This window comes from Rhyacophila brunnea, unplaced genomic scaffold (genome assembly GCF_057557595.1).
Source record: "Rhyacophila brunnea isolate RB1 unplaced genomic scaffold, BYU_Rbru_1.0 scaffold_22, whole genome shotgun sequence".
Lineage (NCBI taxonomy): Eukaryota > Metazoa > Arthropoda > Insecta > Trichoptera > Rhyacophilidae > Rhyacophila > Rhyacophila brunnea.
In genome coordinates, this window is record NW_028232882.1 from 12,132,248 (window position 1) to 12,157,925 (window position 25,678).

The 25,678-nt window shown below is 34.1% G+C and overlaps 1 protein-coding gene across 1 annotated transcript; it reads right to left on the bottom strand.

Moving 5' to 3' along the window:
* Positions 1 to 5,642: 5,642 nt before the first annotated feature.
* LOC147070049 (inactive fucosyltransferase B-like) lies at positions 5,643 to 22,289 on the bottom strand. Its single transcript, XM_085949585.1, has 5 exons — positions 21,961 to 22,289; positions 19,027 to 19,169; positions 17,078 to 17,338; positions 8,964 to 9,227; positions 5,643 to 6,274 (listed from the first exon to the last, which is right to left on the bottom strand). Exons 1-5 carry the CDS (start codon positions 22,180 to 22,182, stop codon positions 5,791 to 5,793), a joined length of 1,374 nt encoding a protein of 457 aa, XP_085805711.1. The 5' UTR covers positions 22,183 to 22,289; the 3' UTR covers positions 5,643 to 5,790.
* Positions 22,290 to 25,678: the final 3,389 nt, after the last annotated feature.

The window sequence follows — 25,678 nt, forward strand, 5'->3', positions numbered from 1 at the left end:
CTATGAATCACTATGTAATTAACGCGGCCTTGTTCGTATCGTATCAGATAGAGCGCGATGACTTTAACAAGCTTATGCGCTCGGCTGTCTTGAAGTAACTAAAGTTAACTTTCATTACGGTCGATCATGAACCGTGACTGGTGGTCTTGTGACAATAATTGGGGATTTGAGGTTGTTGGAAAGAAAGGATGAATACAAATATTGGCCCAACCAGTAGGTAGGTAGGTATACAAAAAAAAACAGTTCAGTGATTCAAAATTTATTTAGAGCGTATTTCCCATTGCTTCGGACTAGGTATAAAAAATGTAATCATGCCTTTATCAAAAATTTCACACCACTTCATTTATTATCATTTATATGCTGGCCCTGCTTTTGTGATGTTGTTCTTCACGTCTCCAATTTTAATCACAGCTAAGCATCAAATCTCAGAAGTTTTTTTTGTGTATTTTTTAGTCTTTTTTGAACCCGTTTAAATGAGTCATTTGATAACAACTTCTGCTCTATTCTAAGATCTATTAAAATATCTCATGTCTGGGAAGAGATGGTATGTTTAAAAATATTATTATTTGGGCAGCTTCATTCCTACGTGCGGTCCTGGATATATATGTTGTCTAAACATAAATATTATTTATGTACATGGATATTTTCAAGGGTTTTAATCCCGATATTTTGAGATTGAAATAATTGCCGATCGCAGAATCCCGGAATTGGTGACAAAAATATGACTTTTTAAAAATAATAAGTATTTGTGTTAGAATAGGTAATATTGTGATGATTCATAGTATATACACACTTGTTGTCTTATTGAGAAAGAAAGAGATATGTTTTACGCGTCACCTTACTAGATCTCGTAAGTCCGATATTATGGAAAAATGAAGTTTGTTTGACAAAATTTAAACAAAATACATTTTTAATCATATCAAAACCTCGGTTCTCTAGATTGGTATGCTGTCCATCTATAGACAAATTTCTCGTCTCGTCTCGTCAAAAAGTCTCGTGGTTTCAAACATGGAATGAAATCCTCGTATTTCACAAATAGTGTTGGCAGATTCATCGATTAGAGAGGTGTTTAAAATATTAATTTTACTACGTTTTTTCCTTCCCCTCAAAATTCTTCTCAAACAGACTTACGAGGTTTTAATAGTAAGGTGACGATGTATTTTCTTAGATTTTTACAAGAATATTTCTGATATGGTTTTAACTGACGCTATTCCACAGTATGTAGATATATTTTATAGTTATGTACTTATACGTAAAGAGAGTTACCGATACTATATATCGATCTATACCGAATCCAGTGACGTCCCATGGAGATAGGCAGATAGAGCGTCGCTCGGGGGCGGCAGTTACTCGAAGGGCGGCAAATAGAGGAGAATCATTCCGAATATATAGAAATAGCTATCTAAACTTAGTAATAACGAAAATATCTTTCCATTAATAAATTTAGCTCACTGGCTGGAAACAAAATGTATTAATTAATGACTGTATTTTTTTGTCAAGTTCGCGATGTTTAGTTTACTTCCGCTGCCTTTCGACGTCCATGGTGACAAGAAACGACACCGTGCACGGATGATACAAAATACTGTAGAAAAAAATGGGGCGAGATTTTGGCGATGCCCAGGGGCGGCATTTTGTCTAGGGACGTCACTGCTCTAATCCCAGAATCAAAACCATGTGAGTCCAGACTTTTTGGGAAAGTATTAAAACAATATTCAAGCATTACGAAAAGTAATAAAATCTGATAAAGTTGGCAATTTTATTATACCAAAATTAATTTTCTAATGATTAGAGTCTAATCGATAGCATTTATTTAGAAATAACCACTCTCTCAATTTAGTTAACAAATTTCAGCATTGTCAATTTCTGGATCCCGAGATTGCAAACCCTGTTAACTAACTACACGCCTAATAAATTATGAGATAATATGCATACATACTAGAAAATCACGCTTTTGTATTAACATCACATAACTATTAGTTGGAATTATTCCTTTTTACGCCTGGAAAATATTTAAATGGCATTTTAATCTCCAGTCCGTGCCAATCTAACAGCAATACACTTCGATGAAATACCTTGCTTCAATAAGATTAGATGTGCATAAATTGAAGGTGAGTTAATTGTATGATGAATAGCCAATAATATACTTACCACGTTTTTAAATTTTCTGTTGAATCATATAAACTTGACAATTATAAGGGGGGACATGCTCGTCGAAGGTCAAAATTGAGTTTTTATTGTATATTCAAACCATGATCCTGGACACTCCTTAAACGTTGTAGATGATCTATTTATATAATTTTGAAGCCTTATTATCCTTTATATTTATTGTAAACATTTGATGACTGCATAAAGTATTTTTGTTACATAAAATAGTATTCTTTTAAACCTCTCGCTCTAATGTTTTAGAATATAGTCATATTTCGGTACATAACTGTGCAGTGGTGTTAAGATTTTTTACATTTATTAATTTTTAAACGCATTTATAAAACCATAAGCATAATTTATTACGAGATAAGTTTTGTAAAATATTCACGATAAAAAATTATATTGATAATCTCTGTGATCCCAAATTTGACAAGAATTAGGCATTTTATTATTCAAAAAATCGGCAAGATTAACACATTTCAAGATGATTCTAAAGATATTTAATATAAGCTATGTCTTTGACCATTCATGGGTGATAAACATCTTATGAATAATGATTGCTTTATAATAATTATTGACCTAATAATAAGGTAGTGTTTTTTTGAAATACGCCATTTCTTTTGTCATTCCCCAGTGGTTAACCTACAACATACGGCCGTAGCCATAAATTGACAAACTATAATTGAAGTAGGGAGTAAAATGATATTGACGCGCGTGTTTGAACATGTACCGTTTTAAAAAAAATAAAAAAAAATTCGGTTAGGTACATGTTCAAACACGCGCGTTAACATAATTTTACTCCCTACTTTAATTATAGTTTGTCATTTTATGGCTACGGCCGTATGTTGTAGCTTAACCACTAGGGAATGACAAAAGAAATGGCGTATTTCAAAAAAACACTACCTTATTCTTAGGTCAATAATTATTATAAAGCAATCATTATTCATAAGATTTTTATCACACTTGAATGGTCAAAGACATAGCTTATAATAAATATCTTTAGAATCATCTTGAAATGTGTTAATCTTGCCGATTTTTTGAATAATAAAATGCCTAATTCTTGTCAAATTTGGGATCACAGAGATTATCAAAATAATTTTTTATCGTGAATATTTTACAAAAATTATCTCGTAATAAATTATACTAATGGTTTTATAAATGCGTTTAAAAATTAATAAACGTAAAAAATTTTAACACCACTGCACAGTTCTGTACCGAAATATGACTATATTCTAAAACATTAGAGCGAGAGGTTTAAAAGAATACTATTTTATGTAACAAAAATACTTCATGCAGTCATCAAATGTTTAAAATAACTATAAAGGATAATAAAGCTTCAAAATTATATAAATAGATTATCTACAACGTTTAAGGAGTGTCCAGGATCATGGTTTGAAAATACAATAAAAACTCAATTTTGACCTTCGACGAGCATGTCCCCCCTTAATAAATACTTTTTTTTGTACTTGATAGAAATACTGAATAAATATAGAATACTGAAATGTCATTTTGACATTTCATATTGATTTCCATAGTAATGCACGTATATATATATTAATAATTTAGTTGCTAGGACCCCGATAATAGTGTTTTACTTTTTACGGATTTTTTCCGAAATAACTTTCCATACAAAACAGAATTAACTGAAAATGAATTCAATTCTGCGTAAAGATGGCTAAAAGTATTAAAAGAATGCATTGTCATCGTGTTATGATATATTCTAAAAGTTTCAAATGCTAGTGGGAAAGTTAGTTAAATAACAAGATTTGTATTGGACAAACAAGAATACGAGCTAATAAAAACAAGGTAAAATAATAATATAGCTGTTCCATTGTACTTTTCTTGGAAATATAAATATATAGTAGGTACAGTGGTTTCACATTGGTTTTTGTCAGAATCTTGTTACCTAGATATTATATTTTACAAATCTTGCAGAAGCTGGTCAAGAATTTCGTAGTGGGTACCTACCAGAATGACAATCCTCAGTCATTAGGAGGGGGGGAGAGGAAATAAATATAGGTAAATTATTATTTAATCATTGATAATTGTTAATTCAAATTGGCTCCACAACTATTGGATATAAGTGGCTTTTGACGTCTTAAAAAAACAGAATAGAAAAAGCACAATATGCTTAAAGATGGAGAATAGATTTACGCCCAACATCAGTCATCAGCTTTCTAATATTTATTCCTTGTATCAGAGATCAGGGAACTTTTTTGGGAATTACCATTTTGTCAAAATAAATATGTTTACAACGATATCACTCCCTTCCCTCGACGATTTTTAGATGAGAGATCATTTTTTTCTTAAATTCTACAGAATTCAGAAGACTCAAAGAGCATTTAAATTCAAAATAATTTATTTCATCCGTTTGTATTTAGAATATGTAAATAAACTTTAATAATTAAATGAAAAATAATTCGCATGAAATATAAAATAATATAAACAGTAACAAAGAAAATATTAAAATAAAATAATGGTTTAATTTTATTAATCTTACAATATTCTTATTAAATAGCCTAATATAACTTGGAAAAACGCTCCGTCAGTTCAATGATATAACACATAGCTTGGAAAAATCGAGCTTGGGATATATATAGTTATATGTCAGTGGCGAAGGGTGGAGGTGGGCTGTTAAGATTCGATATAAATAGTACACATTAAACTTTGTTAGTCATACGTATTTGTTTTTATTGAACTAAGATTACAATTCACAGATGTGTTGGTTAGTTTTTAAAAATCAATTAAACCCTGCCTAACCAAACCATATTAGTTTTGGTATATTTTGGACAATCTGACAAAATTGTGCATACCCTTTCATTCATACTTATTTATTTTGTTGAATTAGAAATACATATTACACAAGTTGTTGGTTATTTTTAAATTCATTAAGGCCGTAAACCAAACTAAAATAGATCAAAAATATTATTACATAAGTCTATAGAACTCCAAAATTATGTATGATTTGATGGCATACTTTTAAATATTTTATAGATAGTCAGTCGAGTATTTTTTGACTATTAATTATTTATTATGGTTTGGTTTCGTAGGCTTTAATTTAATTTTAAAAAACTAACTAACATCTATAAATTGAAGTCTTCGATCAATGAAAACAAATACGTATGGCTGACAAAGTTCAGTGTGCACTATTTATGGCGGATCTTAACAGCCTACACCCACCCTTCGCCACTGGTATATGTAACTATAAAAACATTATTTCTGTATACATAATTTTGTTATATTGCAAATGAATTTCCCGCCAAATTCATATGTGGCACGATCAAGAAGTACGTCATAGTATTATATTAAACTTTCGTCAGCCCAACACCATGTAAAAAATAATATCGTCACTGTTCTGGCAGAAGACAATAATTCTAAAAAAATGACATATTGAGTTAGTTATACCAAACTGTTCCTTATTTCAACTTTACCGTCTGGAAATCTTCTTAATAAATAAACACTCTTTATTTTAAAGTCATCATTTTTACGATTACTTAATAAACTCACATGATAGACCATTTCAAACATTTTAACAACTTCAAAGTCAAATTACTCAAAACTAGGATTCTCCAGTTAGTGTGTTCTGCCAGAACAGAGACGATATTACAGTCTTCGATTAAAATGAAATTGTTATTAATTATGTAATCATTTAGTATATTTTTCTAACTCTGTCTCCAGTATACAGTTTTTTTGCGCGCTCAAAAATGCAGCCAAGTCGTCTTTATAATAAACTTTTGGTTCCTCGTTGTTAAAATTAAGTGCTTCGCAAATTCTGCAATAGTGTATCGAAGGACTGCCAAAATAACCATGCTCATTAGAAATGGCGAAGCTCCTTCGCCATCGATGCAAGCCAAAGAATCCATCGTCCCACGTTTGGTTTAAAAGCAAAATATGCCTTGCCAAATCAATGGGTCTCGCGTAATCTTTCGTGTGAAGATACGAATCTGGAGGCAGCATCATTTTGCAGTGTTTTCGTGTCGGTCCCATTATTATCGGAACAGCCCCTTTGCTGTAAGCGTTCCAGTATAATTTTTCTGTGATGTATTGATCGCAATTTGAATTCTCGAATGACAAGTAGAACAGGTATTCGTCGATTTTTGGACAATCGTTTCCAAAATGGCCGGGACATCTGGAATGTAAATTGAGTTAATCAATTTTGACGTGATCATGCATTTAGGTCGTCAACACATTCGCTCATGGCCCCCAAAAGGGTGGGGGGGCTGACAGGGCTCTAGCCTAGGGGCCCGGCGTGGCGGGTCTATCATATATGTGAGATAAATACACATCACAAATTAATAATAGTAAAATCTAATAGTAAAAATAGTTATTTCACTAGTGGTATATTAATATTTTAAAAATGAGGTCGTAAGAGTCAATTTTTGATTGTTTTGTGTTGATACTCGACAACTCCATAATTAAAGTAGATGTATTAAAATCGGTAAAAATAAACTGAATGCCCTTAATTTTACCTCTAACACAATTTTGAAAATGCTTCTATTGTACGTCACACATGCCATTAAACTTAGCGATAGGTAGGGGGACCCGCCAAAAATCCTGGCCCGCTTTAGGATCTTGGGTCCATGCATTCGCTATTAAAATATACCTTGCTATCGACCGTCTGTAAATTTAATATGTGACTGAATTTTATAAAAATCTGAAATTACGTCGACCGAAATTGATTTTTTTTTTGTACGAACTTTACACGATCGACAGGTTTAGCGACCACTCTCAGATCAAAATCAAAATTTTTTTCCACGAAAATTAAAAACAATCTTTGATATAAGGGTTAATCTATATTTCGTTTAGGTATGTATTATTTTTCAATTACGCTAGTGTTCATATGGATAACCTTATATTGTATGCGCCCTTTCCTTCAAAAATATTGATGATTGTCACCAGTGGCGGCTCGATGACTTTCTAGGTGGTGGGGTTAAGTCGTTAATTATCAAATATATGTACAAGTATGTACCTACCTACATTCTCATATTATTATAGGTACATTAGGTACGAAGCTACTTATAATAATATGATGTTATTAATGAGGAAATGAGTAATTTTTCAGAATAAATAATATGATTATTTGAGTCGTTACTTAATCACATCTAAAAATCGTACTTAAAAATATAAACTTAATTAATAATAGTAATTATTATAGATTTACCATCATCAGTTTTGAACAATAACATACAACGAGCGTTTTTACTCACCGATGGGGACATTCTATTCGGTCCCTAATATGCGTATAATAACGCTAATGCATTCACATGCTTTGTAGAGAGAGATTTGTACCGTAGCAACGGGATGGGACAGAGTGACCCCTATTAGCGAAAAATAGATGCCATAGCTTTCTAAATTTGTACATAGGTGTCACCGTGAAATAGGGCGTATTAAATTAATAAGTTATTTTAATACCGCGTAATTATTTGTCACGGTATCCGGTATTTCGCCCACAATTCTTCGATTAAAAGATCGAAATTCTTCACAAAGTAATCGATGAATTAAGGGTGAATATGTGAATGTGCCTAAATACAAATTTCATGTCATCTCTTGCTCTACTATCGTCCCTGCGTAATTACTAAACTTTATACTTTAACTAAAATATATACAATTATCACGTTACATGAGCACATGTGAACTCACGGTAATCTCGTGCCCACGAGCAAAAAGTGTACAAGGTCATTTTATATTTAATATAATATCAGAATCACACTGAAGTCACATCATGCGTGTCACGCCACACCACCAAACCTCGCGCGTTATAGATTTATTTGTATTTCCACGTGATCGTACGTATCTTTGATTTAAGTGGTTCGGAAGGGAGCTACAAATGACAGATACCTACCTAATTGGCACAATGTTTTTGTAGGTCGTCTGTTTTTTTTTATTAGAAATTGAATGTTCCGATGGTTCTTGCATATGAACTCACATGACGTGATAATAATGTGTTTCTGCCTTAATAGTCGTGTATCGATTGATTTCCGATTGGGCTCCCAGATAAGTTTCACGGATTTCAGTTTCACGGACACATACATGAAATCAACATAAATTTCATGAGCTATTCATTTAGTAAATTTGGCTCGGATTTTTTTTTTTGGATTTAGTAGAGTTGGGTATTTCCCGAGAAAATCTCAATCTCGAGATTCGGGATTTCCAAAAAAGAATTCTCGAGATATCGGGAAATTTAAAAAAACCCTGTAAAAATCCTAAAATCAGTGTAAAAACAGACAAATTCCAAAACTATGTTTTTTTTTATATGTAAGAAGATAAACAAAATAGAAGTAGGAAAACAAAAATAATTCTTAACATTACTTATTAAAATAGAATTTTAAAAAAACACGGACTGTCAATCGCTGCGTTTGACAATCGCATACGCTTTTGAGACACAAATTCCCTGATGTTGCAAACATTGCGCTCAGTTTGAGTCGACGTTGGCTTAATTGTGTTAAATGCCCCAATCAGTCTATGAACGTTTTGTGTTTCTGTCCACTTTTTTCATAGAGAAAATCGTTTTTTCAATTAATATTTGATAATAAAGAAACTCCGAATCCCGTGAAAAGATTCTCGAGATCCGGGATTTCCCGAAATGTTAAAAATTTCAATTTTCGAGATTCGGGATAGAAAGTCTCGAAAATTTCTTGAGAATTCCCATCGGGAAATTCCCGAAACCCAACTCTACCCACCAGGAATTTATAAAGATTCAGTTTCTCCAATTTACGGTGTACCTACCTGACCTTTATATCGCGGAGAGAATTATTTTTATTATACTGAAAATAGTCGATTTACGTATTTTTTCATTGTTATATTTTATTTATACTTACTCTTTTCTGAATTCTGTACCGCATCCTCCATAAATATGTACATTCATATGTTTCTGGAGTTCTTTGACGTAAAGCATTCGCGTATTTTTCGACCTGCAATTTGACAGCAGTATTGCGACCAAAACATCTCGGCGCTTTTTACCAAAATTCGGAATTAAAGAATAATATGGATTTTCCGCGTGCCTCTCGGATTCAATTTCATTATCTATTACATCTTGAGAGGGGATGGTTCGTCCATAAGGTACAGGTATATCCGATTCGGCTCTGAAATAAAAACGAGACTGTAATAATTTATTATTACAACATAGTATAATATAATATTATTATGTTTATTTTATAACACCTGCTTTCACATATTTTTATTACTACATATTTCGGATTAAGTTTTCTTTTTCAATATTCGTCCTCAACTTAATGATGAACTTAGGATTAAGAGCATACTTCAGTGAAACGGAAAATAATTTTCAACTATAGGTGCGACGAAATTTCGGACTGGCTGCCAATCGGAGAGCGATAGTCGAGCTCTGAACACGTCAATTTGTTTTGTGATGGCGTCGGGGGAATTTATTCTTAAATCGTGTAGAGATGACTAAAGAACGTTACCCATTTACTTGAAAAAGAAAATATGTCATCATCCGACCACGTCCGTTCCTAATAGGATCATATGGGTCTCCGCAGAGTGGAGGTTTGTATTAACAGATTTTGTTTTTTACGAGAAATGGATGTCAGCCACTTGCTCAACCTATCAGGTCCATAGCCTGACTCACACACAGATTGAAAAACAATATGTGTACTTGCCAGACCCCTGGGACTCACGGCGTTATTATAGTCCAACGCTTAAGCGGTCACGGTGAGGGGAACACGTCAATTTGTTTTGTGATGGCGTCGGGGGAATTAATTCTTAAGTCGTGTAAAGATGGCTAAAAAACCGTTACCCATTTACTTGAAAGAGAAAACATGTCAATGAATATATTATTATTATTACTAATAGAACAATACACATAACATTAAATGTACGTATGAACAGCACATCACGCCGAAAGCATTTTATTTTTAATTTCTTAAGTAAATTGTTAAGGATATCAGTGGATGTAAGCATATGGCTTCATAATATCAAGTTAATGCATTACGGGCAGTCATAATATTGAAGTATCGATATCATTTGTAATTTTTAAGTTATATTTACAAGGAAGCAAGTTTGTGGTGGGGTCAACTACTCAAACTTTGTTTAATACTTTTTCAGTAGTTGACCAGGGTGGTCAACTACTAGATAAATTAAATAAAATTATTTCACTTAGTTTTTAAAAATTTTTACATTCATAAGTATGGAACGATAATTATTTATTAATTAGAAGTGTCTAGGGTGGTTCTGTCCAGTAGATGACCTAGGGGTCAACTTTTTATTTTTTATTTTTTCAGCAACAGGTTTGTGTATTTTTTCTTCGGAAAACAAAAATTTCTTGAATTATAGCCCTGACGCAACTGAATGAAGCAGGCCAACAATAGCCGATAACTTACGAGAAATAGCGACGCGATAAAAAAATGGAGGGCATCACGGAGGATTTACTTTGGTCATTATAACGTACCCATATAATTAATAATGTTAACGTTAATTTTGCCGCAAATTGTTTATCAGCCTACCTCACCATATTTTTTTATATAACCTGCCTGCTTCACCATACTTTCATATAACCTGCCGCCCCTAGGGGAGCAGGGTCTTAGCCAAAAAAGGAATCGAGACAGTGTACCAGCAGGTAAATGCCGACGATAAAGAATACATAACCGTCATAGTAACAGGGAGTGTCGGTGGGGCTGTCACACCAACGACAGTCCTCTACAAGTACAAAAGAATTCTTCGAGAAATTTCCGAAAATGTGGACTTTGTCCATTGAGCCCTTAAGCTGTAACAGTACCAGGAGAATCGTAAAGTGTGTCTTCAATGGTTACATCAGAGGAACCCAAGCGGTATTTAGAGAGAGTTCCTGAGTAAAAACATTGATGAGGAAAATCTTGAATCATTCCGCAAAAACAACGAACCTGATCAAGATGACAAGTCACTGTTCGCACTGTGACGAAAAGTAAAAAATGAGTTGGAAAATATCACTCCACCTGAGCCGGTCAGACTCATCGATGAGGCATTGCAAGAAGAGGAATCCGATGATATGATGTCTTTGGCCTCCTGGAATACTATGAATTATTATGATGTTTCATCTCCAATCGCTAGGGCACCTGTGGCTGATCTAACGACTTGTGATGGTGATTCGTCTCAAAAAAAAGCCACTGCTTATAACTTTTCATACTTTTAATGTAAGTGGAAATGTGAAAACTCATAATGTGGCGTATAATTCATTTTTCATTTAAAATTCACTTAGTTTAGCCTACAACTCCTGAATTATAATTACGTAAAATATACAGAAAATCAACGCGACTACAGAAACTAGCCAGCCACGTCGCCAGGTATCCTCCTGCTCGCTCTTAACCAGAGGTACCTAACTCCTATCCCACACTCCAGAAAGAATTCCTCAAGCGAAGACGCTTCGTTGGTAGAGACTGGAGACGTTCTGTCAACATAGAGCGGAAGTATTTTGTTGCTCTACATTTTCTTGTATTCACTCAATGTGATACTCAAGGTACCAATAATATGCCTTGATTACTAGCCAGTTTCTCTCACTCGCTAACGTACATGTAAGTACTTAATAAACCATTTCTTTTATTCAACGAATAATTCACAAGATTTTGAGAATGTAACATCTCATATATTGAACATACATAACTTGAAAACACCTCAGATATTATATAACCCCTAGAAAAAATAACATTTGAAAAAAATACGATGCTCGACGGGATTTGAACCGGTATAACCACTGGTATCGCGACAACGCCAACTCGTCGGTTAGTAATTAAGGTAATTAATATTCCTTGATTTAATATACAAAACCCGATAGTCAATAATAACGCAATTTGATAAGCATTTCATGTGTGACCTACTAGTTTAAATTGTAGCAATTAGATAGGAGGCTCGTAGCCCTGCATGCATACAGAATGCACAGTTGGCGCGATACCAGTGGTTATACGGGTTCACCCCGTCGAGCATCGTATTTTTTTTCAAATATGATTTTTGCTAGTTGGTATATTATATCTGAGGTGTTTTCAAGTTATATGTACATGTCCTTCTATAACGTAGTTGCGGGTGCTAATAATTTTATAAATAATATTCGATGAATAAAAAAAAATGGTGATGTAGGTATTTTGATAAAAATATATAAACGACAAATAAATATCCATCTGACGAATTTTTTGTTGGCATTTATGTGAGCCTATTATATCCATGCTCTAGATCCGATTACTAATTTAGAAACTAAACGTGAATTTACCCACCACAGAGGGCGTAAAAATAGGTAAATATCGAAAAGTTTACCTACAGTAAGCAAATTTAGTTTCACCACCAGCTGTGTTGTCTAACATGAGGCAGGTGTACAAGAAAATATCGATAACTCATCAATCACAATAAATAATACACGTCACATCGAAATATCATTAACCACCTGTTCACTTTTTATGCAAGAAAGTAGCACAAATGAGAAAAATAATGCTAATATCAAGTAAATGTATTTATTAATTACTTAAGAGCATACATAAGTGAAACGGAAAATAATTTTCAACAATAGGTGGGACGAAATTTCGCCTTCGTCGCCAATCGCCGAGCGGCAATCGAGGTGGGAGCACGTCGATTTTTTTGTGATGGCATCGTAAGAATATATTCTTATATCGTGTAAAGATGACTAAAAAACGTTATTCTGGACTCGAAAAAGAAAACATGTCAATGAATATATTAATATTATTAGATACTAATATAACAATAAACATAACACTACATGGATACATGTTGAATATTATAACAAGTTATGTTCCGTTCTTCACGCGTCGTTAGAACAATCCGCGCGTCGCATAGTTATGGTCTTTTTAGACCATGCCTCAGATGAGGTATAGCCTTAATATAATCAGCATAGTATCAGCATCAGCTTAGTTAGAAGCAGACTTGAGAGTGGGTCTATAGTTTGGGCCCCGCATCAGTTGAAGTACGGCCTTATGGTGGAGAGAGTCCAAAAGAAATTTTTGAGACTCCTTTACTTTCGGCTGTATGGATATTATCCGTGGCTCTATCCGACTGATTTTCTCTTAGGGATGCTTACATACTGTAGCTTAAAATTTAGAAGGGATCTTTATTTAGCTACATATTTTTTCAGACTTATACGCGGCGTAAATGTGAACTCTGCCATTCTTGGTGGTGTTGACTTGTGTGTCTCTGATAATTACCTTAGGAATCGAGGGCATCCGTTGTTTGTTCTCCCACGGTGCAGAACTAACCTGCCATTAGTAATGCCAATTGGGAGGGCAGTAACCATGTTTAATGAAATCGCTTCGGATATTGATATATTCCACTTACGTGAGGGTGAATTTAGGTGGACGTTGTTTTATAAGTTTTTAAGATAGGGTCTATCAAAGTTCACTTTGTGTGCTTCCATCTACTTTTATTTTGTTATTTATTTCTTATTTTATTTCTTATTTATCTTATTTATGCAACGCTTCGAATTTATAATTTGTTATGTTCATTATATGTAAAATAAATAAATTTGATTTGATTTGGAGCATCTACCTACGGGTATAGGTATATTAATTTTCTTCAGTGTTCATTGTGATAATGATGGTATAAATAAACTACAATATTCCTCTTATTCTGATGTCATCTTCTTTCGAAGGTTTCCGATGAATTTAGTACCTACATTGTATCCAGGTGCGGACATGTAAAAACAGTATGGAAGGGTCCATTTGAAAAAATATCTATAATAATTTTATTTATTATTGATTTTTTGAGGTTTCGTAAGGGGTGGGGTAAGTGCCAGTGACTTCCGCGTTTACCTTGCTTATTATTTATCGCTTCAACGGCGACACCGCACTTTTTCGGGTACATTCCCATTCCCATACACTCCGCATTTTGAGTGTAGCGAAGAATATCTGACAGGCAGTTATAGGTTATTGCGACGTTCTGTTGCATCTATAAGTGGAATCTATAAAAGTAATCCGCGCTGTCCAGGTTTTTAGAGATGCCGCATCACAATATTAAAGCAAACAGTGAATGTCTAATATCGTTGCAGGTCATGCATTGCATATGGGCGGCACAAAATAAAGGCAGATTAAAGGAACGAATTCAAATATGACGACTTTTAAGAGCTATGGCGGTTTTCCTTGAAGCAACCGATGCGGTCATTTCAATTTAACCAAAATATCGATATCTTAGTTTAAATAATTACAAGATAAAAATAATTTTTTATATACCACGTTTTTAAATTTTCTGTTATTGTCAAAAAATTATTTTTTGCTATTTTGCAACAAACAAACAAAATATATAGAATACTGAAATGTTATTTTGATTTCCATAGTAACGCACGTATATATTAATAATTTAGTTGCTAGGACTACCCCCTTAGCAACCAATAATAGTTGATTGGATTACGGATTTCTTCCGAAATAACTTTTCATACAAAACAGAATTAACTGAAAATGAATTCAATTCTACTTAAAGATGGCTAAAAGTATTAAAAGAATGCATTGGCATCGTGTTCTGATATATTCTAAGAGTTTCAAATGTCTAGATAGTCGGGAAGTTACTTAAACATCGATCGCAAGATTTGTACTGGATAAACAACCACCGGACGAACAAGAATACGAGCTAAGAAAAACGTGGTAAAAATGATCGAAGTTCGAACATAACTATTATTATATTGTAATTCCCATTGTAATTCATATTGTAATGGCAGTTTATCGTACAGGCAAACATTTCAGAAGGGGGCCTACAAACGTGTTAGTGTCACGGACCTCTACATTTACCCAGAATCACCACTGTTTTTAGAGTAAGCTTGGTTAGAGATTCTCTAATTCTCATTAGACGGTGTGTATGTACATAATTTTATTTGTTGTATGTGTATGTTTAAGATAGCCGAAAATAAATAATAAAACAATGATGTTTCAGAAAATTTGAAACTAAAAATAAAAGGGGATAGCATTCTAAGTCTGCTTAAGCACGGCACTTGCCCAGGGACATCACTGGTTTTGCCTCCAAACTCTGTTAGTATATTTTGATTATCGTATGGCGAATTATTGTAGTGAGCCAATACGTCGGTTGAAAGAAAAGACATATTCGAGTCGATCCTAGAGTGGCCGCCACCTAACCTTGCCATTTGTAATAGATTTTTTTTTGAATTAAAACGTGAGTAAACAAATCAAGTGCTTGGAATTTACTAATACGATTATACGGTTGCGTATACACACTAATCCTTGTCACTGTGTACAATGGCAAGGTTATCTGAAGGATACTCTACCAGCTACCTCCAGTAAATCCAGAAAATCGGTCGACCGTTGTGATTAAATTTGGTTTATTTATATGAAGGAAAATTTCTCAGCTTTTAAAAGGTTTGATGAGGGCTCTTTATATCAAGGGTTGGCCATAATAGATTAAATCGAAAAAGAAATAACACACAATATAATCACTAATTCAGGCCAACTAAGGTCTTAGGGGTTGCTACTGAAACATTCTCAGATTTGAACTTACTTAATTTTGAAAACACTTCTGAGAAAAATATCAACATTTTCACTGACTCCTTAAGTCTGATTCACTCGCTCGAAAATCCAAATTTCAGCATCAAAACTAATGACTACATTCTTAATATTAGAACCAACATTTCCAAATTTAGCAATAGTAACGAACACGGTACAAATATACAGATATACTGGATTCCAGCACATAAAAGAATTAATGGCAATGAAATTGCTGATCAATTGGCAAAAAAATCTGTAAAATACCCATCAGAAAATATATGAATTCCATACACAGATTTTAAAGCCCAGTTTAAACAAACAATGAGCGAAAATAACGGTAAATATTTAGAAAATCTTGGGAAAGAAAAGGGAACACACTACTATCAAAACTTATATAGTAGATCTCCTAAAACTTGGTTTAGTAAACATTGTAAAATAAAGCGAGATGTAATAGTGACAGAAGCAGGACAGGACATTACAGTCTCAACGAATCATTGTACAAAATTAAAGTGGTAGATAGCCCTCAGTGTCAGTGTGGACATCCTACTCAAGATCTTAACCACATTGTCTGGCAATGTGATGCCTATGACCAGGAGAGAGAAGTGTTATTGAATAAGTTGGGAAAATGCAGGTTATACCATCCTTTTACGATTAATTCGTTCCTGGCAAAACCAAATATTTCAGTTATGAAAATTGCACATGAATTTCTCCAAAAATGTAACGTAAATGTCTAGTGTATAGTGTAACAAAAATGTAATTCTGTATCATTAATAATGTAACTATTTATGCCTGTCGTTAAAAAAATGTATGTATACTTTTGTAAACCATTGTAAAGCAGAATAGCCTTCCATTCAGAGAAGAGCTCAATTGCTTCCAAATAAAGAAAAAAAAAAACTTCTGAGAAAATATATCACAACCAATAGAAAAAATAGACCCTACAGACAGACAGAAAAGACACCCCGCAGGAATCGATCCTGCATCTCTCGGGTATTATAGCGCCCACGATGCTAAATGAGTCATACTTAATTACAACAAATTTTAACTATTGGCTTTTTAATACTCACTGAATCGCTTTCCAAATTGAGCTACTATTGGCGATCGGCTTTTGTATTTTAAATCAAAGTAGGTATTACTTTAATTACTAACCGACGTCACGGATCACTCCAAGATTTTTCGTTTGTAACTTACTTGAACTTGCTAATAATTTTTAATTAACTATTTTTTTATCCAACGAATAATTCACAAGATTTAAGAATGTAACATTCTAATTATTGAACATACATAGTTTTGAAAACACTTTCGATTGAGATTCGATTCGAAGGATTTTTTCTATTGGTTATAAGTGTTTTCAAAATTATGAATGTTCAATAATTAGATTGTTAATTGTTCGTAGAATAAAAAAATACTTAATTTTCAGATTTGACATGTTGCGCTTGATGTCACGTTCATACGCTCACATAAGGGAGTAGATGGAAAAGAAAGTAAAAATGTTAATAATCAAAAAACGAAACACTCACTTATATGTCATAGACCAGTTGAATACACCTGAGTAGTTTTCCCATAAGTTTTCAGAGCTATATAGAAATGTGTGCCATGGACTCTCATCTGTCAAGAAAATCCAGCGCTGTCCAGGAGGCCTAGGTTTATATGGATCCGGCATTTCATTTAAACCCTTCAGCCTGTGAAGAAGGAAGACTACAGCGTCCGATGAACTGATGTCTTCTGATTTGTATGTCAACTGACAGTTGCTGACCGAACATTTGCTGAATGGCAAGTGCCTAAAACACAGAGATGATACCATCATTATGAATTATAAAGAATCCTGCAATGTTGAGGAAGGTATATGTCCGATTTACGTTTGGCTGTGAGAAAACGCTACAAACAATGTATTATGTTATTTGGTATTGTAGGTCCTCTATAGTCTATCTATACCGTAGTTTTCCATAAGTTTTCGGGCAACGTCCCCATAGCCCTGTTTTCGAGCATTTACAACAACTTTATCCACAATGTTTTCCAGATTCTGGATTTGAACTCCCAACCCACGGCTTCTCGGCTGGTGCAAAGCCATTAATATCTCAATTTAATTTATTCTTGTTCAAGCAGATTGTATCACAGCTTAAAATACACAAATTTTAATTTTATGTGTATTCTTTTGCAAGCTTTATGACTTCAAAGCATACCTAACGAAATACTTAAGGTTTTGTTTTATATGCTTACCTATTTTGTGTAACCTAACGTCCACTACCCCCTTTACTTGCCTTCCAGTTTCCCTTAAATATTCTAACACATTTCCAGGGAGTCAATTTACACAACTTTCGGTAATCACTGCTCTATACATCATGGCCCCCACATCCTGAAGCGGGCCCCCAAGCCAGGATCTTTGGCGGCCCTCCCTCCCCATCGCTAAGGTTAAAGGCAGTCTGTCGCACTACCGTGACGTTTTTAAATGGTGTTCGAGGTCAAATAAAATTCATTGTATTTTTAGCGATTTTTTAACTCATCGAATTATATATTTATCGAGTATTAACACACAACAACTAAAAAATGCATCGCACAACCATATATTTTAAAATGGTAATAACCCCGAAGTAAAATAGCGCTGCAAGCGACTTTTTTACCATTATAGCAAATTTAAGATGTGTGTTTATCTCATTTACCTGGTCGACCCGCCACGTTAGCCCCCCCCTGAGCCCGGGCCTCTAGGCTACAGCTCTGTCAGCCCACCCCCATTGTGGGGGCCATGCTATACATACATACATACCTTTCATATTCTCGTTGCAGTCGAAGAGAGATATTATGTAAAATCAATGACATTATTATTGGGCAACGTACTCAGTTCAGTAGCTAGCAAGTAAATTCGCGCATAGCGACATTCGCACATGTATAGGTAGACTCACGCTATTTCCAATATGCGATATCACGCATCGAGAATTTATAGCAATATCACCTTTATTGTAATGGCGTTAGAACAGTGTTTCTAGTGTCAATGTTCATTTGAACGAACCCGTTCGAACCGAACCATTCGGCAGACCCGACAAAAAGCATCGGGAATTTATAGCAATATCACCTTTATTGTAAATGGCCTTAGAACAGATTATGCCATTAGGCAGACCCGACAAAAAAGTGATTGTCATTTTTTTTCCAGATGCTTCGTCCATATTAATGTCATTGCGTAAAATGCATATAACTTATTTATATTACCCATCAAATTCATGTATAATATTTTAAAACCATTATTATCACACGTATAATTATTATCACATCACAAATCATGTACATTGTTCATCTCGAAACTCAGCTGTTGTGAAAATACAAAGCCTCTACAGAAAGCCGTAGGCCGTAGAGGGTCTACGGTTTCTAACGGGGTTTTAATTTTTCAAGGTCTCGCATGAATCAATAATAATACAACAAGCAGATATGTAACGCTATTAATACCTAATAATCATTCAGAAAAAAATATATATACCTTTGATCGGAGAAGAATCTGACATGCCGCTTTTCCAAGAATGGTCCATCTTTCCATATTAGGATTTTGTAATCCTTTTCTTTTTTGCTTGGTGGAAGCTCATTCAGGAAAAGCATTCTGCCCATTTCAGTTAAGTTAAGGTTCTGTGAATATTAAGAAAATTCACTTCTTATAATTGATTTGTAGTTGTGGCAACATTTCAATAAACATATATGGAAAATAATTACAAGATAAAAAGAACTTTTTATATACAACGTTTTTAAAATTTCTATTGAATTATTATGCTCAATTTGCTCAAACTTGTACTTGATATGAAGTAAATAAAAATCAAAAAAAAAAAAAAATATAGAATACTGAAATGTAATTTTAACATTTCATTTTGATTTCCATAGTAACGCACGTACATATTAATAATTAAGTTGCTAGGACCACCCCCTTAGCAACCAATAATAGTCTTTTACTTTTTACGAATTTTTCTGAAATAACTTTCCATACAAAACAGAATTAACTGAAAATGAATTCAATTCTGCTTAAAGATGGCTAAAAGTATTAAAAGAATGCATTGGCATCGTGTTCTGATATATTCTATAAGTTTCATATGTCCAGCTAGTCGGGAAGTTAGTTAAAAATCGATTGCAAGATTTGTACTGGACAAACAAGAATACGAGCTAATAAAAACGTTGTAATAATAATCGGAATAAATATACATAATATGTAGGTACATGCTGTATATTATATTATTTTAACACTACAACAGGCTACGAGGCTCAATCATAGTAGTGTATGTATTTAGTAATATTAGCGCATGTACACGTACATGGATATACTGGCGCCAATAGCGTGTAAATTAAACTACCTATATCGATAATTACCGTTTACACGTAAAAATGCTAACTGTCTCACCAATCTTATTTTTTAAACGTAAGTGAGACGCGTTTATTTATTTATTTAGAAAAGAGTATTATGGCACCACATCGATGGGCCAATGCGCCATAATACATAAATACAAATTATAAAAATGACTTATTTAAAAATACCGACCGACGAAGAAATTATGTGTTTAAGTAGATATTAAATTAAAATGTTAAATACAATTATAAATTTAACCTATTATTTAACACGTCCAAAAACATGCTATACCTACCTAGTTAATAAAAAAATAAATCAACCTTTATGGTGCCATCAAATACGTTAATCGCACGATACACAGCATCATGAAATATCACATCCGTCCTGCGACGGGGTATCATGAAGACCGTAGAGATATGAGTGATATTGGTGGAAACATGAAAATTAATATTTGCCAGTAGATATATAGGTACGGATTGTAAATAAACCCACGAAAAAGTAAAAAGAAATGCATTAAAAGAGCAATCACTCTTCGGGTGGACAAAGATTGCAATGATAGCCTACCCAGAAGAAAACTAGTTAGAAAATTCATTTTATTATCATAAGTCATTGTCATTGTATAAAATTGGTATACTTCAAAATTCTCTGTGCGGTGTAGTTAGTTTTTTTCCGGCAGGTTCGCCACTATCGTTCTACTGCGCAGAGGCAGATATCGCACAAATTTCAACTGTCGCGTAGAATTTCTAGCGCCTGTACACGTGCATGGATTTACTGGCACCAATTGTGTGTATTTTAAACCATCGCGATAATAACTGTGCTGAATGTCTCGCACAGTCTCAGTCTTCACGTGTAAGCGAGACGCGATGTTTTCATTGTATGGTGCTATTTGACAGGTTGTGAAAATTGGTAAATATCAAAAATGCTTTGTGCGGTGTACTTATATCGTATTATTTCCAGCAGGTTCGCCATTATCGTTTTTCTGCGCATCCGCCATGTAAGTAACTACCAATTATTGCGTGAAAATTCAGAAGCTGCTGATTTTTTTTGATCCATGCATGCAATCTTGCAACTTGCACAATAATACGTGTTTACACGTTCAATTTTTTGTTATGACCACGATAATACGGACCGTCAGCAGTAAATTCATGTACGTGTAAACGGGGTATAAGTGAAACAATCGCAAATAACCAGACTTTGAAATAATCACACAAATATATTGTGACCTCATATATTGTATATATTGTGATCGAAACCGGAGCTCCCGGATAAATGGCCAGCACCTTACATATTGGACTACGAGGGCCGGAATATAATTAGTTATAGTAAATAGATAATATATAAGTATAGATAATTTATATCACTACAAAAAAAATCTATTAAATATACTTACGATTTAAGAATTTAGCATTCTTCATTGAACATAATACTATAATATATAAATATATCTTTATATATAGAACCTTATAAAAACATCAGAAATATAATATATTATCATATGATATGGCGAGATTGCTCCCAGAACCAAACTGGCATGGAGCGCAATTGGGCGCCTGAATAGTATCTTCAAAAGTGACCTCCCATTGTGTCTGAAGCGTAAAGTGTTCAACCAATGTGCTACTAACGCTTACGTATGCGTGTACAATATGGACTCTTAATGTAAGAGAAATTCAAAATTTATGAGTACCGCAATGTGGCTTGGAAAGGTGCATGATAGCCATAACGCGATATGATACCTACATAACATATATTTTTTTTAAATTTCAATTAATATACATAATGTTTTTCCACCATGAGACTTTGATGATTTTCAAACTGCGAATGTGGTGCCGAAGAAACTGTGGAACACTTGATGGTCTGACGGATGACCGCTTGTTGCAACCAGCTGCGCCATGGATGATATTATGTTTAAGGCGTGGTGTGGTTGCGAAGAGTTTAAGGTGCATCTCTCGCAAGGACACGGCAGAAGAAGGCCAATGAATTGGATTCTTACAGTACATATGTATATATAAATGAAGGTACAATGAACTATAAAACTGTCTTAAATATAAGTTAATGTACTTATCTACATAAATAGATATTATTTACCTTTCGTGCGTCATAAAATTCACTTATTGCAGTAATGTCAGTGTTTTTCGAGTAATCGATAACCCTATCACTTGTGTCCATTCTTTGTAAATGGTGCACTCGATTGAGATAACTTGAATTAAATTGAAGCAAAAATATTATTATAGATATGATGCCACCGAAACTGCACACAAAAAACAATTTTTTGTATTCCATTTTATGAAATTGCAGTTTATCCACCATACACAAGTCACTACACGATAGATAAAGAGCATTTACATTTTATTAAGTTAAATTATAATATTTTTAGAATGACAATGTTGTGTTATCATATCACCGCAATTTTATACAACATAGAGATAATTCTATATTGTTAAGTATACTAATTTTTGCAGCTGGCATAAGTACCTACCTACGATCAACTGCATTGAAATAAACTGCACTGTAATACAAAATATAAAATAAACATGTACTAATTTAATAAATTCATTCATAAATTTAACTTTGTATTAATAATAGTATAGGTATTATGAATATGTACAAACTTTGTTTAATAAAATTATAACTGTTTTTCAACGTACCTGTTCTTTATGAAATTCGCACAATTTTCTGTTTACGCATGCTTTGCGTAGGTGACTATATTATACTCACACATAATGCGAATATTACTTAGTTTTCCGGCAACAAAAGATAATATTGAGTGTTGAAAAAATGCACAGTAATGTCAATCCAGTTATCTATTGCACATTTATTGCATATTCGTTATATCCTTTGAAATTCGGTTTACACTGCCAGCGGGTCTATTCTATACAAAAGGCGACTATCGACCGCTAACGTGCTAACGTGATAATGTGTTAGTATTTGTTATATACATTTTATATTGAAATATTATAATTGTAATTGTATTGTAATCAGTTAATCAGTCGAAACTGTCTCTCTCTCGCTCTCTCTCTATCGCTCATGCTCTAAATTTTAGTACAGGCAGGAGGCATGCCGTTAAAATATATCATTTATTGCAACAATTAATACCGGCTAATTATAATTGTTACAGTACGTGTTAATAATTTGATACAAACATACCCTAGTTAGCGGTTTTAGCGGACGAAAGCAGGCTTTTGTATAGAATAGACCCGCAGGCCTGAATTTCCAGGTTACATGTAAGTTGTAGGTATGCAGTTCATCGTGGGACACTTATTCGTGCGCCGCATTACGTGAAACATGAGTTCGTATAAATTTTTTATCAAATGACGAGTTCTTCGTTGAATACTCACCGTCGAATACATTTGTAAGTATCTTACAAAATGCGGCGATAGTTTGCAAATAGTACTGTTCCAATTAGATTAACCCTAACCTAACCTAGTAAAGACATCTCCACATGTTGTAGCATACGTACAAATATACTCCACGGTGAAATTTTCGACGAAGAACTCGTCATTTAATTAAATGTTATACGAACTCATGTTTCACGTACTGCGGCGCATGAATAAGTGTCCTGCGGTGAACTGTTTACGTACAAATTTCCGGATACGGAATTTCCAATAGGCGGCCCTCGTAATCTAATACGTTTGGGAGTGGATTTTCTAAGGTTTACTTTTCAATAATCGATGCACAACAGAGTTCTCTCGCGAATGTCATCTGTAAGGCGTCATGGTATTACGTTTGATTTTGAACTTACGTTCAGTAGCCACGTGGTTACCATGATACATTGGCTTGTCAAGGCGCTACAAATATTGGGCTTCGTCTAGCTAGAGTACCTACCTACTTTCCGGGTCCTTCTGGACGTTGCTTTATTCTAAGTAGGTTTGAGAACTATCGTCTGGGCCTCGTATCAGGCTTTATGGTGGAGAGGGTTCAGAAGAATTTTTTGAGATTCTTTTACTTTAGGCTGTATGGATATTATCCGTTGCTCTATCTGACTAACGTTCTCTTAGGTATACTTACATACATACTCTAGTTTAATTAAAGTTTAGAAGAGATCTATATTTGGACACATATTTTTGCGACTTATACGCTGTGCCATTCTTGGTAGTATAGACTCGTGTGTCCCTTGTTCTCCCAAGGCAAACAATTATAAACCTTCCATTGGTAATAAGAGGAGAGAGGGCAATAACTTACTGTGTTCATTCAAATCGCTAGAGATATTGATATTATATTCCCCTTACGTGAGGTGAGTTATGAACGTTGTTTTATAAGTTTTTAATATACGGTCCACATAGTTCAGCCGGCGAAACTTGTCCTATGTATTTTATTACACATATTACCATGTTTTATGTAAATATTGTTATCACTTACTTTTTATGACATACTTATAGTGAATGTTTTAAATTTGTGATTTGTCATGTTCATTTGAATTAACGTGATTTTCTTGAATCTTGAGTATGCATGTAATTGTTTCACTTATGCTTATATACTACCTACTGTTATTTGGCATCATATCCTATTGTAGTGTTAACACAATAAATAGGATTTAAAAGACCCATGATGTCAAAATTATTGGCAGGGCAGAAAAATAATTCAATTAAAGAGGAGAAAAGTCTTTTCCCAGAGAGATATTTTAAAATTTTTACTGTAAACCATATCCTTGCGTTCAATGCGGCCCTGTTATACTATATTATATGTCCCAGATAGATTGTCACGAATGTAAAGTAATTTATGCCACTCCACTGCTCAATATTATTAAGTTTCTTTATCTGCAAAAGTGTTAAGTCACACCGTCCGCCTAAGGCATTTTGAGGATAGGTAGGTACGTCTACGTCTGTGTACCCCTTCTATAATTTTCGTAACACTGGGTACCCTCGTCAAAAAAAAAAATGCATATACCTACTTACTTTAATAACAATCATTTTTTTTGCTTTTTAGAACATAAACAAAATAATAATAAAATAAAAGTTATATTATAAATAACATTCATTATAATCAATGAGAAGGATGAAATTGTTTATGTTGAGACGATAGATCATCGCAATTTGGTTCCCTGGTTATTAATTTTAATCTGAGATGCGGTTCCACATACAAAAGCATGTTGATTTAATGTCTAGAAATGCTGAAACAGCAACTTCATAATATAGATATGAAGTTGGAAAAGGCAAAATGTATTTCAGGACTTTCTGTGTTAAAACTGGATACTGCATTTGCAACCAGAATGATTTCAAACTTCTTCTTCTTCGATGGCGCTACAGCTCAAGTCGAGCCCTGGCCTCCTCCACCGCTGTCCTCCAGCCGGAATGGTCCTCCGCACGTCTTTTCCAGTTCCTGATTATTAGTATCTGGTTGGCATCTTTTGTAACATTATCACCCCATCGTGTGCGTGGCTTTCCCACTGGCCTTTTCCCTCCTGGGTTTCCTTCGAGGATCTTCTTCGGTATCCGTGACTCAGGCATGCGCTGGACATGGCCTGCCCAGTTTAGCCTCTGGAGTTTTATGAAGTTGGAGAGTTTTGAATCTTGGTATAAGCGGTATAGTTCCGTGTTGTACCTAATTCTCCACTCACCACCATCATTCATGGGTCCGTATATCCGCCTAAGGATTTTTCTCTCAAAGCAATCCACCATTTCAGCTGCTTTCACATTTAGCGTCCATGACTCGCACCCGTATGCAACGACTGTGCGTATGACGGTTTTATAGAGCCGCGTCTTAGTTTTTCTGTGGACATTTCTGGATTTGAATATGGGCAGCAATGAGAAGTACGATTTATTTGCAGCGATTATTCGGGCTTTTATTTCTTCCAGTTCCTCGTTCT